The sequence below is a fragment of the Diceros bicornis genome, chromosome 14 (assembly GCF_020826845.1).
Source record: "Diceros bicornis minor isolate mBicDic1 chromosome 14, mDicBic1.mat.cur, whole genome shotgun sequence".
Taxonomy (NCBI): Eukaryota; Metazoa; Chordata; class Mammalia; order Perissodactyla; family Rhinocerotidae; genus Diceros; species Diceros bicornis.
Window position 1 is genome coordinate 33,049,861 of NC_080753.1, and position 17,933 is coordinate 33,067,793.

Genomic DNA, 17,933 nt, shown 5'->3' on the forward strand with positions numbered 1-17,933 from the left:
TAGAGAGAAAGAAATGACACTTCCAGGGACATTCATTTTCATTCACTCATTTACTGAGGCTTAGCAGTGATATAAAAAGGGTCAGTCTCCTGATATCAGGGAACTCACAGTACATGAAAATTTCTTACAAATTGAAATAGAGGTCGTGATGGAACAATTCACAGGACACTGTTGCTATGAGAGAAATAAGGGCATCAAAATGTATGCAGGGTGGGCAAAGAGGGTATGGCTTCCCAGAAAAGGCTACACTTGAACTGAGGCCTGAGGATAAATAAGAATTAGCCAGGAAGGTAGTGGGGAGGAGGGAAAAGCATAACTCAGGAAGAAAGAATTGCACTGGGCAAAGGTATAGCTGGGGCCTGGGGAGAACTTCTCCAAGGCTGGCATGTTGTGTGCATGTGGAGAGACAGAGATAAGCCTGGAGAGTAGACAGAGAGCACTGTAGTACCTTGTACCCAAAACCAAGGTCCATGGGCCCAGAGCTGAAGGTTAAGGAAAGAAATACTTCAGTTCTGAAATATAGGCTGTCAAGAGAAGGTGAGCATTTGGGGAGGATCTCTCTGGCTTCACGGAGGAGGGCAAGGGCAGGATGAGGTGACACTACGGGTAACCCAAAGAGGAAATGAGGCGAGTACATTCAGGTGGTGGCACTAGGCGTGAAGAAGGGTGTGGATCTGACAGTGACATTAAAATAAAGACAGGACTTGGTTCATTGTGTGGGAGTGAGAGGAAGGACATCTGCATGACTCTCAGTTTCTGGCTTGGGCAACTGGGTTGATCAAGAGAAAATGCAGAGGAGGATTAAGTGAGTGGCTTGGAAGATGATAATGAGTTGGGTTCCAGATGTGCTATATGCAAAATGCCTAGGGCCAGCCAGGCAGGGATGTCTGAGGGACAGTTTAGAAATCCCTTAACTGAGATCTGAGCTGGAGAGAGTTCTGGGTGTCATTTGCAGCCGTGAGGACTGAGGACTGGCTGTGGATGACAGCTTCCCAGAAGAGGACGAAGGCAGATAAAGAAAAGGACAAACCTAGAATGGGTGCAAGGGAGCAAAGAAGAGGAGTCCAGAAGGAAGACACCAGCATAAAAGAAAAACAGCTTAAAGAAGAGAGTAATCAAAAGCCAAGCCAGATGTATGCTAAAAAATGTCTACTGGTTGTGGCCATTAGGACATCACTGACCGCTTCATGGAGAGCAGATGAGCAGTGGGAGTGGAGTGAAGGAGAAGAAAATGGAAGAGACAAGTGTAGGCCCTTGGTTCAAAGAACCTGACTGTGGAGGGAAGGGAAGAGACTGGGCAACTATCTAGGAGTTGATGTCTTAAGATGGGGAGACAGGGCTTGATCGGGTTTAGGGAGAACACCGCTGGTGGAGGAGACATGGAAGTTATAGGAGAGATGGAGGTAAAGAAGGAGCCAGATCAGTGGCAGAGATAGCCTGGAACCCAGGCCTCCTGACTCCCAGTCTAGTGCTCATTTCTACCCCATGGCGCCTTTCCCAGGTGAGGGGCCAAGAAGGAGATGGGAGTTATGGAGAGCTGGGAGCCCCCCCGCTTGTGAGGTTTGGAGTAAGGGCTTCCCTTCAAACGACAACGGCATAAATGGTGGAGGCATCACTGGAGACCACTGGGGACAACCGGCAGGGCCTTCTGAGGGCGGTATGATCCAGGTCTGCGTAGAGCAGGCTCTGAGAGGTGGGGAGGAAGGCAGGAGGGTCTCAGAAGTCTGACTCCCTTGGAGATCCAGGCCTCTGTCTTTCTTGGTCCACTTTCCTCAGGGATTCTGGCCAGCGCCTTCCCATCACCAAGCCCTTACCGGCTCCTGATCCAGATCTCCTGCAATCTTAGGCTCCTCCTCCTTTACTGGCCTCTCGGGCTCGGCTTTCACGAGTGGAGCTACGTGGGGGGGGACAGAGCTGAAGGATTAAGAGAAGACCAACTTGTCTGCTCCCAGCAAGGGCTCAGACTCAGGAATTGAGGGGTGGGGAATGCGCGGGTAGGAAAAGGAAAATGGGGTGACGTTGTCTCACCAAATCTGGGTAGTTGTCCAGGCGGGTGCGGGGGCGAGCGCCTGTAAGGGAAGTATAAGAGTCTTTGAGAGCCACCAATCTTGTCTCGCTTGTTCTCGGCCGCGGACCGCGCCAACCACAACCCAGGAACTTACAGGCTCTGGCCCGCAAAATAACTTAGGCTCCACCCCCACAGATAGTTCCGCCCACGCTCAGATCCTGCTGCCCCCTCTAGCTTCACTTCCCTAGCCAAGGCTCCACCCACCAGCCTGTGGCCTCGCCCCCACATTCTGACCTCCAGCATTCTTCTTCAAACCACACTCCGGGGCTCCAGATACCTACAAGTTTTCTCTGCGAAGGTTCTGGTCCTGTCCCTGCCGCCTCTGGTCACGACCCCTCAAGCCAGACCCCGCCCCTCGTGCTCACCTGCACAGCCACCAGACCACGCCCAACGCTCCGAGTCCCAGCACCAGCCCAGCGCCCAGCAGCGGGATCACGAACTGGGGATACACGGATCCTGGGGGAACTGTGGAGGGGTGGTGGTGGATGTCGAGGTCAGGAGTGCGAGGACAGGGAGCTAGCTCTCCCGCTGAGGAACCCCCAGCCAAGGCCGTCTTCCCTCCCTCCCGAGAGTGTGTGTCTGTCTGAGTTAAGTCCTTCTCTGCGCGAAGGCCTCGATCTACCTTGGGTAGGCCCCGGAGCCCTGCAATCGGACCCGTCCCCCAGCACGTGAAGTGCCGTACGGCTCTCGTTGTCGTGGCCCTTGCAGTAAAAGGTGCCCGAGTCCCCAGCGCTCAGCAGCAGCTCCAGCCGCCGGATACCAGGGTCCAGGGCACGTAGGCGGCCAGCAAAGGGCTGGACGGGCGACACGGTGGGGGTCCCGCTCGACGAGGCCCACAGGATCCGGCGGCGTCCTTTGGACAGACCCTTGCAGGCCGGGAAGCTAGGCGCCCAGGTCCAGCGGATGGGATGCGAGACGCTTCCGCAGGAGAGATGCACCCGGTCCCCGGGGCGGCCGTCCAGTGAAGCTAGGGGAGGCCGGGGGCGGTGGTTAGGGCAAGTCCACAGAGGGAGGCGACCGCGCACTCCCCCCTCAAAAGCCCCGGGTGCCCCCTCCCCCTGCCTCAGTCTTTCCTGGCCCATCCGGACTTTCCTAGGGATGGCTTACCCGTGGGGTCCCCCTGGGCCCTCGACAGCAGCAGCGGTAACAGCTGCAAAACCAGAGCCATTGCTGGGATGTGGTGGGGAGAGGAGGCAAGTGAATCAGCTGAGGAGACAGGAGGGAAACTGGGGGAGGGCGGACAGGAGACTGGGGGCTCTGATAAGAGCGGGGCGGGGCCACCAGCGGCCCGGATCCCTCTGGCTCACAGCCCTCAAACAATGCTCACTTAAAACTCATGCTCGGCCCTTTACACAAACACTTTCGCATACTTTAAGCTCCTGCGTACTGGGACTCCTGCAGCGGAGCAGTGGCCAGGGGCATCATGAAGTCTGGAGCCCGGCTGTCTGAGTTTCAATTCTGATGTCGCCATCTACTAGCTGCAAAGTGTCCGTGAGTTGCTTAATTTCTCTGAGCCTGTTTGCTCATCTGTAAAATGGGGATAAAAGCACCTACCTCATAGAGTATTGTGAGAACTAAATGAAGTAATACGTAAATGGCATAGAACAATGTCTGACACATAGGAGCTCTAAGTGCTTCTCATCATTATTACTATTTCTATTCTTATTTTAGCTCCTACCTCACCTCCCTGTGCCCATGCTGTCCCTCCAGGCCTGCAGTGCCCCACCCAAACTGGCTGGTTTCGGCTGGGGAGGCGCTTTGGAGCGGGTGCACGCCTCCACACCCAGGACTTCATCTGCCCTCACTGGACTGGAGCAACTGAGGCCAGGCCAAGCGTAAGTGGAGCCAGGGCAAGGGCCGGAGAACCTTCAGGGGGCCTAAGGCAGCCCTTCCTTAGCAGGCAGCCTCCGCCCATGCCTCTGCTGCTATGACATCACAGAAACCCTTGGTGACATCACAAATCCTACTCTTTCATCCTGTGCTGAGCATGGGTTGGGAAGACCAAGTGAGGGCTGAACACAGATTAATTTGGCCCCTTCCATCCTCAATTTCTGCCCACATACCCCTACCAATGCCCCCCAGGGACCCAAATTTGGCAATCAGCTTGGGTCACACCCCGTTGTCCATTTCCCAGGAACCAGCAGCCGCTGCCAAGGCCACTGCAACATCACAGGGGCCTTTGGTGATGCTTCCTCAGAGGACTGGGCAGGCAGGGCTGTCAGCTGGGAGCCAGGAGGGGTGTCTTGGCCTGAAACCAAGAACCCAAATGGAGTTGGTCACTAGTGCCCTCCCCTACCTCTCTCTCCCATCCCCATTCCCCCACCCAGTCCTGCTTAGCCCCTCCCTACCCCTGGTCTTTTCCTCTGGTCCTGCTGTGTAAATGGGGAAGGAGGGGCCACCAGAGGCAAGGAAGGGAGGGACTATTGGGAATATAAATTCCAAAAAGGTCACTCAACTCTCAGAGCCAGATCCCCGAAAATCTGCTCTATCAGCTGCTGCATTTGCTACCATTATCAGGACCCTCACCATGAAAGGCCTTCTGCTGCTCACCCTGTCTTCTCTGCTCTGCTGGGTCTCAGGTGAGCACCTAGGGGCCCCAAGGACCTGGTTCACCTGGTCAGGACTTTTACACCCTGCCTCACCCACTGCCCTGCACTACTCATGACTCAGGATCCCAAGCACCCCTGGCCCCAACGGGCTCAGCAATCTTGTGCCTCCAGGACCAGGCCTCCCTGTGACAGGGTTCTTGCTCCATTTCTCAAGGACTCATGTCTCCATCCTTCAGACTCCTCCCCACCTCCAAGACCCCCTCTTCTAACCTGCCAGGGCTCCAAGTCCCCTCCTCCCCACTCCAACTTCTTGGAAAATCTGTTATCCAGTTCCCTTGCCAGCCTCACTCCAAAACTCTCCAGGATCCAGCGTACCTGCTTTCTCCTCTCACTACCTGTACTCAGCAGGGTGTCCTCCCAGAAACCTAGGCATCCAACCTGGGGCTTCTTTTGCACCCCACCCTCCCCATATACTCCATCAGGGACTTTGTGCTCAGTCCCTCAAGCAGTGGCCTTTCGTAGCTCCCCCCTCCTCCTCCCTGGGGTGCATACCGCTAGGGACACAAGCTTTCTGGAGGGTTCCAGTGACCTCTTAGAGCCTCCCGGGGAACCAAAGAGATTTCCCAGCCTTCTAGGGAGGGAATGCTAGGGCTGCTCACCTCCAGGGTGAGGTGGGTTTCACTGAGGTGCAGTGGCCAGGGTCCTCCACCCTTGGACCAAACCCCTCCTTCACCAAACCTTGAATGAGCTGAGGCAGGAATTTTGGGGGTGCCACCTTCTGCACCCACCCTCTCCATTTTGGTAAGATGCCCAGACGGAATCTGATGATTTGTCTCCCAGATGTTATTCCTTTCCGTCAGAGAGCTGCTGGGGTGAGAGGATTCCATTCAGGTCTGGTTCCTCTTCCCATGCTCTTGGCAGCCCCAGGAGGTGAAGACTAAACTGCTAAAGCTGACCACAGGTGGCTTTCTTGCCAGCCTCAAGTTCCAAGCCATTTCTGCAAGTGTTGTAACCTCTATGATTTTTATTTGTAATATTTCTTCCTGTTCCAAGTCTCCATCTGTGACCTCTTCTGAATTCCTTCATCTTCTCCCCCGCCTCCTCTGTTCTTTCCCCACAGTACTCTCACATTCCATCTATCCCCAGCCCCCTGTTTTTTTGGTAGTTCTGCCTTTCTTGACTCATTCCCAAATGGGGTGGAGTAAAGGAAGATATTTAGGGTATGGGCCACTCACAGAGCAGCAACTCCACCCTCACCCACTTCTACTTTTTCTGTATCACTCACCTGCTCTGTCCCTACCAGGCCAAACAGGTCAGAACACCTACTTGATTTGCTCTTCTCCACCCTACCCCCCAGCTTGGCTAGTCTCCAGGTGAGTCAGACACCCCATCACCTCAGCCTGACTTGTGTCTTCCCAGCGGACATTCGCTGTCACTCCTGCTACAAGGTCCCTGTGCTGGGCTGTGTGGACCGGCAGTCCTGCCGCCTGGAACCAGGACAACAATGCCTGACAACAAATGTGTACCTTGGTAACATCCTCGTCATTAGTGGGGAGAGGGGACCAGTGGGAGACTGTGTGGCTGGGGCTGAGGCCTGGCTGGGGCTAAGACAGATGGAACAGAGAATTACAGAAATGATAATATTTGGCCAAGGATAATATGCACCAGGCACCATTCTATATCTTTACATGGATTGTTGCAATTAATGTTCATGACAACCCTATGATGTGGGTGCTATTATTACACTGAGGAAACAGCCTCAGAAAGAAAGTAACAGGTCCAGGGCCTCACAGTGAGCAAGTGATAGGACCAGAATTGGGGTTAGGGGGCGGGGTAAGGAAGTACAGGAGGAAGACTAGCCTGAGAAGAGATAAAGAAGGGGAGGGCCGGGACAGAGCTGGGAAGGAAGAAAGCCTGGGTGGGTGCATGGGCTGGGGAGGTGGACACAGGCCTGCCAGGTGCCCATCCTGGCTGACCCCATGGCCCACTCCTACCCGCAGGTAAGATGTGGGTTTTCTCCAACCTTCGCTGTGGCACACCAGAAGAGCCCTGTCGGGAGGCCTTCAACCAAACCAGCCACAAGCTGGGCCTGACCTATAACACCACCTGCTGCAACAAGGACAACTGCAATAGCCTGGCCCCCCGGCCCACCCCGGCCCTGGCCCTTGTCCTGACCTCCTTGGCTGGGCTTGGCCTCTGGCTACTGCACTGAGACTCACTCCATGGCTGCCCTTCCTCCCACCTGCCTCACCCTGAGCCTCTCTCCCTGTGTCTTCGTATCCCCAGGCTTCCCACAAGTTTCTCCCTCGCTTCCTTTGCACTGAAAAGCATTTCTCCAGACCCATCACATTTCTTTAATTAGACAGTGGTCTCCCTCTCCATCCTTCCACTCCACACCCTCCAGTCTGCTTTTCCCAAGTCCCTTCCCATTTCCCCCCAGACCACTCCAGATCCTCCACTGGCCCCTAGAAGGGCTCCCCAGTTTGCCTCCCACACTCTACTGTGCCCTAGTTGGGGAGGGATTGGAATCTGGGCCTGAAATGGAGCTTCTGTCCTGTCCCTAATGAAGGCTCCCAGAAGGGACCTGATGACCTTACTGTATGGGGCTGATTCCCCAAACTCTGGCTCCCATACGTACCCCATCCCCATGCCCACCTCTTTCCATTTTGAGTAATAAATGTCTGTGTCTGATTAATTGTGTGTTTATTGTCAGAGGCCCCCTCCCAGGAAGTAGCACGCTCAGCTCCTTCCCTCATCCAAGAATCCTTCAGGGAGTTTCCCTGGCAGGCAGAGCTGAGGCAAATGGAGAAACAGGTTTTTCAGGCCTCCTGTATCCTCCTCTCCAGTGTCTGGGGGTGGCACACAGGTCCCAGTGTTTGGAGAAACAATCCTTATCACAAATTTAGGCCACACCTCTGATGTACTGCCAAGAAGGCGGTGCAGCCTGGCTTGAGGGTTCCCCAGAAACGGTAGGCGAGTTGCATGGGGATAGGACCTGGGACCCTCTTTCCAGGCCTCAGTCCCTCAGGTTAGAGTCAGAGGCCTCCCCCAACCTGGTTACTAAGTGGACCACCAAACAACCCTCTTATCACAGTGCTTACATTTCCTTTCTCAATTCAAAATAGCCATATTGGGAGCCAAGTTACAAATGGCAGAAAGGGGAACAAACCCAGACAACTAGGCTCATTGGTCCTGGTGACCCCCTCTCAGCCCAGAGCCTGTTCCCCTCAGTGATCCTCTCTGCTAAGGAAGATTCTCCCTAGCAACAGGATCCAGGAGTCACTTAGGGCAGATTCTCCACTGTCCTTTGGGGTTTAGTTGGTTAAGAAGTATACCGTGTTACTAAGTCCACTGAGGCTTGATAACCTCCAAACTAGAGCCTGGATGCCCCCATATTACTCCTTCAGCTCTCCCATCAACAAAAGATAGATGGAATTTTCCAGTCAGCTCTAGACTTGTCAATAGACTTTAATGGTTCACAGAAGAGTGTTTGTCTTCTCACCTCAAATCTCCTTTGTTCCCTTGCTCTCTTGCTCCCTTCCCTTCCCCTACTCCCACTACCCTCTCCACAGTTCTGGCATGAGCCAGGCTAGGGCGCTGGCTGCTGCGACCAAGATGCATGCCGGGGCCACAGTGCTCGCTGCCACAGCTTTGTTGCACAGGTCTCCGACGCAGCAGTCCCTGTGGGTTGTGTAAGTCACATCTCCCACCAACTCTGTTTTCACTTGATTGCAATGATGGGCCGCCACGCAGGCTGGATGGTGATGAATCACAGTCACTGAGGCTGAGAGAGAGAATGAGACTGGGGTGCTGGACTCCTAGCTTGAGGATTTGCCTTCTGAGATAGAGTGGATGTGATTTCAAGGACCCCAAAGGGATTCTCTGCCCCCTCCAAAAACACCTCCCTGAAACCAAGTGATCAAAGTTAATACATTGACATTGCGAACCGCCAATGCGATGCATTGAAAAGAACCAACATCCCTTCTGTGGCATTCTTGCCCAAAACTCATGACTTCAATCTAATCATGAGAAAATATCAGATAAAGCCAAACTAAGGGACACTCTTCTTTTTTTTTGTGAGGAAGATCAGCCCTGAGCTAACATCCATGCCAATCCTCCTCTTTTTGCTGAGGCCACCAGCAGCGGAGAGCGCGCACTTAACCGCTAGTGCCATGGGGCCGGCCCCTGAGGGATATTCTACAAAATAACTTATTAGGACTCTTCAAAAGCAGCAAGGTCAAGAAAAAAAAAAAGAAAGATTGAGAGAACTTTCACAGATTGGAGGAGACTAAGAAGACATGGGATCCTGGTTTGGGTCCTGGACCAGAAAAAGGACGTGAGTGGAACAACTGGCTAAATTGAAGAAGGTCTGTAGATTAGTTATTAGTATTATACCAATGTTATTTTCTGATTTTGATAATTACACTAAGGTTATGTGAGATGTTAATGTTAGAGGAAGCTGAGTGGAGGATATATAGGAACCCTCTGTACTATTTTTGCAACTTTTCTGTCAATCTAAAATTATTTCAAAATAAAAAATTAAAACATACACACATACTTCCTTATTCCTTAGCTGACACCTGGAAGTTGAAGTTTGATTTAATATTTTGGACACTGCCTTCAAGAGACAGAGCTTTTCCTACCATTTGTGACTGAATGGGCCTATGAGATGAGACAGAGAGAAAGAGAGGGAGAGAGAGAGAGAGTAGGAAGGGGAGGGAGGTGGGACCACACGGACAGCAGGCTTCTGAAGGGCTCGGTGCCAGGAGCCAGAAGGGGCTACAGACTGCTCTACTCTGACAGCGGCACCATCTGCCCAGAGCCAGACTGAGCCTGGAAGGTTCTGGAAGCAGGGAAGGGCTGAGGGAAGAGGGGACTCACAGTTTCCAGATGGCTTGCTCCGGGGTTTGTGCTCCAGGAAGCCACAGTGTTCACCCTCACCACAGGTGGTCAGGGTCTCTTTGCAGGAGCTGCTGGGGCCTCCACCGCAGTCATAGCACCGCATGCGGTTTCCTGGCAGGAGAGAGAAGGCGCTGGACCTGGGCTCTCAGGGGAACCAGCTGGCAGAGGCGAAGGAGCCTGTGTGAGAGCCACCTGGGCTGCCTCCTTACCCAAGGCAGTCTCCAGCAGGGTGCCAAGCAGCATCCCAACAACGAGGGGCTTCATTGTGTCTGCCTGTGTCAGTAGCGCCTCTCCCTCCCACCCACCCCCCTCCCCGGCCCTGCTCTGCCAGCCTTATATCCCCCTCACCTTGGGCTTTATAGGGCAATAAAAAGGGAGGAAAGAGTCTCCCCCAGCGGGCACTGGGGGCCCCAATGGGGACAGAGAGGGGCCCCCAGGGGAGAGAGAGCTCTCAGCATCCTCTGGAGTCCCCAAACTCCTCCATCCTCAGCAGTGGTTCTAAAACTGTGACCCCAGAATCCTGGGGGTCCCTAAGACCCTTTCAAAGGGTCCTCAATGATCTTCCTTTTCCAACTACATATCTGTGTGAGGCTGGAGTTTCTTCATGTACTTCAACCAAAACAACATATCTCAACAGACTGAATGCAGAAGCAGGTATGAAAAACCAGCCATCTCCTATTAAGCTTGACATTAAATAGATTCCCCAAAATGTAAAGCAATACCACTCTTCTCACTGTGTTGTTAGGAAAGAAGTCATTTTTCACAAAATTATGTTTTGTTAACATGCAATAGGTTTATTATTTTTATTTTTAAGTGAACCTATTTAAAATGTTCTCTTTTGTTTCTAACACTACCATATAGTAAATATTGATATGACTCACACAAAGAAAACCCTCTTGGGGTTTTCAGTCATTTTTAAGAGTGTAAAGAGGTCCTGAGATAAAAAAAGTTTTGGAAAACTGCTGCTCCATGGATCCCTGTGTCTCCTCTGTCCCACCCCACCCTCACCCCCAGTCTTACTCCTTCTGGTACATTCCCGCCCTGATTCCCCAGATGTGGCTCTCCTCCTCCCCAATCTGTTAAACTCCAGTCTTCCAGACTCTACCATCCCCCCTAAATCTTATCCCTGCATTCCTTCCTAGTATTTCTGACCCCCCTCACCACCTCCCCCTGCCCTGGTGGAAACACATTCCGGCCCTCTGTCCCCACCCATGATTCTTTCCTCCAAGGTAGTAAAGCTGGGAGGGATAATTATGGGGTAGGAATGTTGAGGCTTGAGGGAATCAAAGGGATCTGAAGTTGGGTGGGGTCCTCCCTTAGGCAGCTGGGCTTTGTTTGCATGTGCGTGTGTGGGTGGGTGGGCGGGAATATTGTTGATTCCACACTCAAACGTCACACTTAACCACCACCTCACACAGATCTGGGCCAGGGCTGTTTAGGAGGGTGACCTTGAGAGACTTAAAGGCACAGAGGGGGAAAAGACAGCGAAAACAAAGACAGGGAGAGAGTTGAGAGAGCAGAGAACAGCTTGAGACAAGCAGAGGGAGGGCGAGGAGTAGGAGGGAAGGTGGCAGACACAACTCAGGAGCGGCAGATGCAGCTAAGAGTAACAGAGACAGACACTGAGAGAACAGAGAAGACCCTCAAGGCAAGAGCAGACTCAAGTAGGGGACAGGGAGGATGTGAGAGATGCGGGGGCACAGGAGCAGAGGGCCAGGGCCCTGTGGCTCAGGCTGGTGAATCTGGTCCCCATTCTGCCTCCCAGATTCACTCCCTAGGTGTGTTTGTTTACTGGTCCCTCCCTGTCTGGCTCTGATGCTCCAACTCTCCAACTCTCAGGTTCTAGGGGTGCAGATCACATTCCCTCAGACTCCAGAATCCCGGGCTCAGCCATGGGCTCTTCCAGCACCTTCCTCTGCATCCTGTTCTCTGTGGGGCACTGGGTAAGGGTGAGCTGGGGAATCTTGGGGGCCCCTACAGGCACCTGCCCAGAGCCCAGCCCTAGGGGAAGGCGCTGGGGCAGGGGCTTGTGGAGGAGCCTGAAGGCTGGTGGGGAGAGGAGACTGAGAGATGCCAAGAAGAGAGTTCTGGGAGCTTTAGAAAGAAGAGCTACTGGGAATGGCCTTGGGCCAGCCTGATCAGGTGCAACAGGAAAAGTTTCCTTTCAAGGGCATTTGAGAGTAACTGTCTCTTCCTTGCAGCATCTTTGACAAGCCTCTGTCTCCTGTCCCTTGTCTCACCTCTTGCTTCTTTGCTGGGCCCCTCGGTCAATGTCAGTTCCTATTTTCTCATCTGTCTCTGGCACCATCTGCTTAACTTCTTCACTGCTTCCCCGCACCCCCACCCCCCACCCCCCGGCTGTATTATGTCATTCTCTATGATCATCTCTGAATCTCTTGGCTTCTGTTCACGTCTGTGCATCTCACAATTCCTGTATCTCTCTTGCCTCTGTGTCTTTCTCTTTTCCTGAATTGTCTCCCCTCTCCTCTCTGTCTCTTTTTTTCTGCTTCTGTGTGTCCTTCTCCTTCCATTTCATTGCTTCCCTCTCTCCACTCTCCCCACTTTGTGTGTCACCTCGCTCTGTGAATCCCTGTCCCGTGAATCCCTGTCCCGAATCTGGACTTGGCCTCTCACCCGACCTGTTTGCCCTTCCTCTCTGCTCCATCTCCACCGACCCCACAGATCTCACCACTTCCCCTGCCCAGGGGTGGCTCCGCTGTTACACCTGCAGCTTCGCCAAACCCTGCTACCCTGTTCCCACTGATTGTCAGGATGATGAAGCCTGTGGCATCAGTATTGGCACCTCAGGTAGGACTCTGGTCCAATGGCCCTTCTCCAGGTCGTTCCCCACCTCCATCCATCCTGCATTTCCTGCTGTCCATAGCCCCTGCCTCCTTCCCGCCCCTGCCTCAGCATTCCCCTTTTGTCCCACAGAGCAGAGTGAGATCATCGAGCAGAAAGGCTGCCTCCCAAGGACTGGGTGCCCTCTGCCAGGCCATGCCACCTACTGGTCACGCTCCTACGCTCTGTGGTACCGTTGCTGTGAGCAGGACCTGTGCTAGGTGGCCGCCACACTGCAGTGGCTCCCCACCCCCCTCCTCACCACTCTGTTCCTCCTCGTGGCCAGCTTCACCTGGGGAGGCCACCTCCTCCACTAGCCTCTTGAGATCTGCAGCCCTCAACCCAGGACTCCTCCGCCATCACTACGGCCCTGGAAACATCTGCACAGACACTTTTGAGATACGCCCAAGAACTGTTTTTGTACAGAGACCTCACATCCCTGGCCCAGCACCTTCAGAGACCCCTCCCAAGACCTGACTCCTATGGGTACCCCTCCCGCCCCTACAGGCGCCTGCCCAGAGCCCAGCCTCATTAAGAACACTTGTTTGATGTCTTTTGTCTTTTCCAGATGCCTGTTGCTGATGCCCTGTCTCAGCCCCAGGTCTCTGGCAAGGCAGGCATATGATGGAGCTATGGGTCTCAGGCAAAGGGATTGAAGGGGCACCAGGTATGGTGAGGAGGAGAGTCTTGCTAGGAAAGGTTAATTTGGTAGGTCAGGAACTCAGGAAGGAGGGCTTGGGGAACTATGAAGAGTAAATTTAATAAAAGTGCTATCTGAGAGTCTGGTAACACTGCTGTGTGTGTGTGTGTGTGTGTGTGTGTGTGCTCTCTAAAACCAAACTAGAGCTGCTTGGTGAGTTGGGCTGTGGTGCTGGAAGCTGAACCACAACTCTCACCTCATTCCCTAGTTGTGTCATTTGTGTCCTTCTTGCCAATAGCTTAGCTAAGCCACTACAGCGTGAAGGCTTTAGGCGAGACTTCGGAGAAAGCCTTTCTCCAGTGAGGCACAAGCTTGAGCAGATACACAAAAGGGCGCCTGGTGGAGTTGCTTGTGAGGGTGTGGCTGGAGTCCAGCTCATTTCTGCCTGAGACTGGGGAATGGACGAGTTAGGAGCATCAATGCCCCCTCCTGCTTCACCAGCCCAGACTTGTCCATGGTTCACAGACACGCAGAACCCGATTACACACCCTACTGGGAAATCCGCCCACCCCCTGCTGTGGACACTCCCTCTGCACAGGGAGACAGTGTGTGACTCCAGGGGCTCCCAGGATGTCAGGGTAACAAAAAACTGCTCACTGCTCTGGATGCCACGATGGGGTGCCTAGGATAAGAGGGTACCCCGTGGTAGTGGCTGAGCCCAGGTACCCCCATCCTAACTCAGTTCCCTCTCCTTTCATCTGAGGATGTCTGGGGTCTGACTAAAGGTACTTGTTCTTTCTCAACTTCTCTTCATTGTAAGGATGAGAAGGGGTCGGGGCGGGAGGTCTGGCTTAATTTAGAGGCCACTTAAGTCTTCTTTCCATTCTCTCTGTCCCTCAATCTTCCCACTGTGTGCTTCCATTTTTCTGTCTCTTTCTGTCCACCTCTTCCCTTACTCTGATTTGAGTTCCTTCCCTTCTGTTTTCTTCAGTTTCCCCCATTTGTCCTGTGGTTCCCCCATAACTGTTTCTCCACCATTGCTCAAGTCTCTGGATCCCTCTGTTTCCTCTCTGCCCATCCCCACCCTCCTCATCCCCTGCCAGCTTCATCAGGTTCCCCTCAATCCCAAGGTACTGCGGGCTCAGGGCCACCCCCCACTGGCTGCTACAAGACAGGAGACCACACCTTTTCATAGGTGACATCACTGAATAATGTTTCTTCTTTCCTTCGGCCCCACCCCCACCCCCAACACACACACACACACACACACACACACACACACATAGAGCTTGGTGACTGGACACCAGCTGGACACCAGCTGGACTATGAAGTAGTACTCTCAGCCCCTTCCCCCTTGCCAAGGTTTTTCAGGGAGTCCTTCAGGTGCCAGATGGCCAGAGAGACAGCAGGTCACACTTCCCAGCAGATGTCACCGAGATCATCTGGTCTTGGGGGCAGGTGGCCTTTTGCGAAGCAGAAAGACAGATTAAAGATATTTCCATTCTCCACCTCCTCAGGAACCAGCACCCCGTCCCCACCCCAACCCCAGTCCCCCTGGGATTTATGCCTCGCCCCCTAGTTGTTCCTCACCTCAGATGGGCCAAATGAATGTTCTCATAGACCTGGACTTGGGGTTTGAACTGAAGAATCGAGGCATCTGGGAAGAAGAAGCCATATGGGGTGCGGCAGAGAAGTCATCAGATAACTCAGAGCTATATTCCTTACCACCCTCCTCCCCGAGAGAGGACAGAGTGTAGAGGCAAGATGTGAGCCCAACCCTCTACCTCGCACCCACATGCTCTTTTTCCCTCTGGGAGGGAGGGACTCACCTCTGCACTGAGCCCTCTGGACCCTCCGCCTCCACAGCATGATGCTGAGGACCAGGACGGCAATCCCTTGGCCCACTGTGAGCAACAGCATCAGGATCCAGGCCACACTCCAGCCCGTGGAAGGGGCACAGAGGGCAGGGGAGGCATCCATGGAGGCTGCAGTAAGGGCAAGACAAAAGGGATAAGGAGGGAGGCAGTGAGGGGGTCTGTCTCTGTGCCCCAAAGAGAGGCTTCCCCCCATAGCCTGGTGGGCTCTTCCAAAAGACTTCATAAGCTTCCTCGCCCCCAATATCCACCACCCCACTTTGCCCCTTTCCAGGCCTCTCACCCTGACTCCACGAGCCAACATCAATAGAGAATGGCAATGATCCCCTGCCCATACGCGGACAGCTAACTCCAGAGCAGACCACCAGCCATAACTGTGATTTTTCCTCATACCCTTCATAGTAATTCACCCTTTCAAGAAAAAATAAAGTGCCTTCCATTTATTCATTCTTTCATTCATTCACTCCATAAGCATTCGCTGAGTGTCCACCACATGCCAGGCACCATATTAGGTGCTGCGGACATAGACAGAAATAAGACCCAGTCACTGCCCACTAACCGGCCTTTGCTTACCAACATAATGGCCATTTGCTCCTCCCTCCTGCCTTATAAATGAGTTATTCTACATCCAGTAGCATTCTTTCTCTGAATAATAGACTTTTTATTGTAAAACATTTATATTTTTTTCTCCTGCCTTCACTATCAATGGGCCATTATAACATCATTGCATATATCCTTTCTTCAAAAGACAACTCCCTCAGCAATAATTCCTATTTTCTTCCTCTCTGCTATGGGATATGCCACAAAAACCATACATTACCCTATTTCTAAACAATGGTATATCCCACCAGAATCCTTCTCCCTCTTGGCTGATTGTCTATTCCCTCAGATAGCTGGCTTACCCAACCTCCTTCTCTGTTATGGATTTAGTCAATGAGAAAAAAGCCCTCCTCCTATAGGCGATGGTCTGCTCCTTAAGAAATCACCCACCTTGACCTGGCCAATAACAGATTCTCCTCCTATCTCACCTCCTCCCCTAGGCAGCAGGTGCAGGATGTGCCAGAGGCAACATCCCTTCCCATATCCTCCCTCAGTTTACCTGCCAGGCTAAAGCTGACCCCTTTGTTCTGAGACATGAGGCAGCGGATGATTCTTGGTCTACGGCCCTTGGGCTCAGGAAGCCCCTCCCCAGGACACACCAAGAGCAGGGCAGCCCCATCGCCCCAGAAGGACTGTACATGGCCCTTCACAGGACCCTTCCCTTCCAGCCAGGTCACGGAGTCCAGGCGTCTGGCGGGGACCACAGAGCACAGGAGGACAGAGCAGGGGGATCCATCTGCAGCCCTCGCAGATAACTGGGATCCTGTGGGGAGAGAGGGACCCCTCAGTTCTTTGCCTGGGCTTCCCAGCCCCTAGTGCCCCCTGGTCTGCATGCTCCCACTCACCTCTGAGCACGGAGACATCATACACCCTCCAGTTCTGGTACCTGTGTTGCTGACCCAGCACAGCACACCAGTACCGCCCGGCATCGCCCTCCTTGGAACCTTCCAGCCACAAAGAGTAGTTCCCCAGCAGTTTGAGCCGGGATTCCCTTCTGGGCTTCCCAGGGCCTGGGACTGGCCTGGACACTTGGACTTGGGCCACCAGGGCAGTGGAGGAGCCTGCTGCAGGGCTGCGGAACCAGGACAGGAGTTCGTCCCCATGCAGGGTGGGTGGTGGGGGACATGGCAGCTCCATTGCCTCCCCCAAGGCCACATAGATGGCCTGGATGCTGTCTGTGGGGAGAGGGTTATGTGAGGCCAGAGACCTCCATCAGATCAACAACCCTCCACTCATCCTCCAACCCCTGGCTTACTCCCCTTCTGAGGTCCCCCAGCACTGCCTGGCTGAGCACATTTCTCAAGTGAGAGCTACAAAAAAGTGAAGTGGAGAAAAGAGGGTAGGGGCTTTCCTCCCCTCTCCCCCAGTGAATGAGGAAATCTGAGGGCAAGAGAAAAAGGGCTGGAATAGGCACCAAATGCCTGTATCTCTTACTCTTGCTTCTCCTTTTCTGGAAGCATTTACTTATCCGTTCTTATGTTCTAAAGGAAACTGTACATGACCTGGACCTTGATTGTCTCTGGGTCTTCCCCAGTATTAGAGGCAGGGGGAGGTCAGCTGGGGTAAATTTATCTTCTTGAGTCAGATGCCTTCCCCACGCTCTGAAGGAGAAACAGCAGCAGTCCCTCCCGGCCTCGCGAATAGCTGACGAATCCCCCACCTCCTGCTCCTTACCTGCAGCAGCCTGAGGGGGCCCACATAGGAACAGAAGGAGGAATAAGACCGCCATGGGGACAGCTTGCCAAGTTCTCTTGCCCAGGACCTGATGTCCCCAGGGAGGAAACAGAGCCCAGATAAAGGCCCACACTCCCTGGTCTGGAGTGACATGGGCTTCTGGAGGGGATGGGAATGCTGGGGAGATAAAGCCCAGCTGCATGTCTACTGGGGAAAAAGTGACCACAACCTTTCTGTCCTGAGGGGGAAAAGACCCAGTCCAGGCAGTTCTGAAGACGACCTCCTCGCCCTTCTGACTCCTGCTCAGCTGAGGGACTCAGATCAAAGTCTTTCCATGCTATGACGCCTGCGCAGAAGGGTCATGGCTGTCCACTTCCTGTCAGTCTAGAAGTACATTCTCTCTTCTTTCCTCCACCCCTAAGAGATGCTGGCCATGAAGGAAGTAGCTGAGTCTTCATGTTGGTCTCCTTGGAACCCAGCAGGAGACTGCACATCCAGTCAGTACTCCATAAATGATTTAGAATGACTTTCCCTGTGGCTGCCTGTCACACCACAGACCTCTCCAGAGCCCCTGATGAGTGTATTAAGTTATTACTCAAGGATAAGGATAACAGGGGCTTGAAGAATTCACTGATTCATCCCTTTGCCCCAGGCAGGACTCTCAAGGCACATCTTCACGTAGCTCTAATAGTTTTTAATGTTATTTATTTTTAAAGGCTATTTATTTTTAAAATTGTTTTTGATGAAATATTCCATGCATACCAAAGACTGTATCTAATGTACCA

The 17,933-nt window shown here is 53.2% G+C and overlaps 3 protein-coding genes across 3 annotated transcripts; 1 reads left to right on the forward strand and 2 right to left on the reverse strand.

The window, feature by feature from the left end:
- Positions 1-31: 31 nt before the first annotated feature.
- Positions 32-3,732, reverse strand: MPIG6B (megakaryocyte and platelet inhibitory receptor G6b). The gene is made up of 6 exons (XM_058554750.1): positions 3,176-3,732; positions 2,691-3,035; positions 2,434-2,533; positions 2,029-2,069; positions 1,815-1,894; positions 32-1,686 (listed from the first exon to the last, which is right to left on the reverse strand). The coding sequence occupies exons 1-6, from the start codon at positions 3,234-3,236 to the stop codon at positions 1,582-1,584; spliced, it is 732 nt and encodes a 243-aa protein (XP_058410733.1). The 5' UTR covers positions 3,237-3,732; the 3' UTR covers positions 32-1,581.
- On the forward strand, positions 3,337-7,896 carry LY6G6C (lymphocyte antigen 6 family member G6C). Its single transcript, XM_058554754.1, has 3 exons — positions 3,337-4,647; positions 6,037-6,147; positions 6,618-7,896. The coding sequence occupies exons 1-3, from the start codon at positions 4,449-4,451 to the stop codon at positions 6,827-6,829; spliced, it is 522 nt and encodes a 173-aa protein (XP_058410737.1). The 5' UTR covers positions 3,337-4,448; the 3' UTR covers positions 6,830-7,896.
- LY6G6F (lymphocyte antigen 6 family member G6F) lies at positions 7,889-17,203 on the reverse strand. The gene is made up of 6 exons (XM_058554748.1): positions 17,149-17,203; positions 16,320-16,649; positions 15,974-16,237; positions 14,830-14,985; positions 9,499-9,630; positions 7,889-8,401 (listed from the first exon to the last, which is right to left on the reverse strand). Exons 1-6 carry the CDS (start codon positions 17,201-17,203, stop codon positions 8,175-8,177), a joined length of 1,164 nt encoding a protein of 387 aa, XP_058410731.1. The 3' UTR covers positions 7,889-8,174.
- Positions 17,204-17,933: the final 730 nt, after the last annotated feature.

Bases quoted from the DNA above. Each gene is read 5' to 3' on its own strand.
- MPIG6B (XM_058554750.1), bottom strand. From the start codon at position 3,236: ATGGCTCTGGTTTTGCAGCTGTTACCGCTGCTGCTGTCGAGGGCCCAG. The intron at 2,534-2,690 runs GTAGATCGAGGC...ACCCCTCCACAG, and splicing joins GGCTCCGGGGCCTACCCAAG to TTCCCCCAGGATCCGTGTAT. The intron at 1,895-2,028 runs GTGAGACAACGT...CCCCCCACGTAG, and splicing joins TGGACAACTACCCAGATTTG to CTCCACTCGTGAAAGCCGAG.
- LY6G6C (XM_058554754.1), top strand. From the start codon at position 4,449: ATGGGGAAGGAGGGGCCACCAGAGGCAAGGAAGGGAGGGACTATTGGG. The intron at 4,648-6,036 runs GTGAGCACCTAG...GTGTCTTCCCAG, and splicing joins TCTGCTCTGCTGGGTCTCAG to CGGACATTCGCTGTCACTCC. The intron at 6,148-6,617 runs GTAACATCCTCG...TCCTACCCGCAG, and splicing joins GACAACAAATGTGTACCTTG to GTAAGATGTGGGTTTTCTCC.
- LY6G6F (XM_058554748.1), bottom strand. From the start codon at position 17,203: ATGGCGGTCTTATTCCTCCTTCTGTTCCTATGTGGGCCCCCTCAGGCT. The intron at 16,650-17,148 runs GTAAGGAGCAGG...CTCTCCCCACAG, and splicing joins GCCCCCTCAGGCTGCTGCAG to ACAGCATCCAGGCCATCTAT. The intron at 14,986-15,973 runs GTAAACTGAGGG...CCCTTACTGCAG, and splicing joins GGTCAGCTTTAGCCTGGCAG to CCTCCATGGATGCCTCCCCT.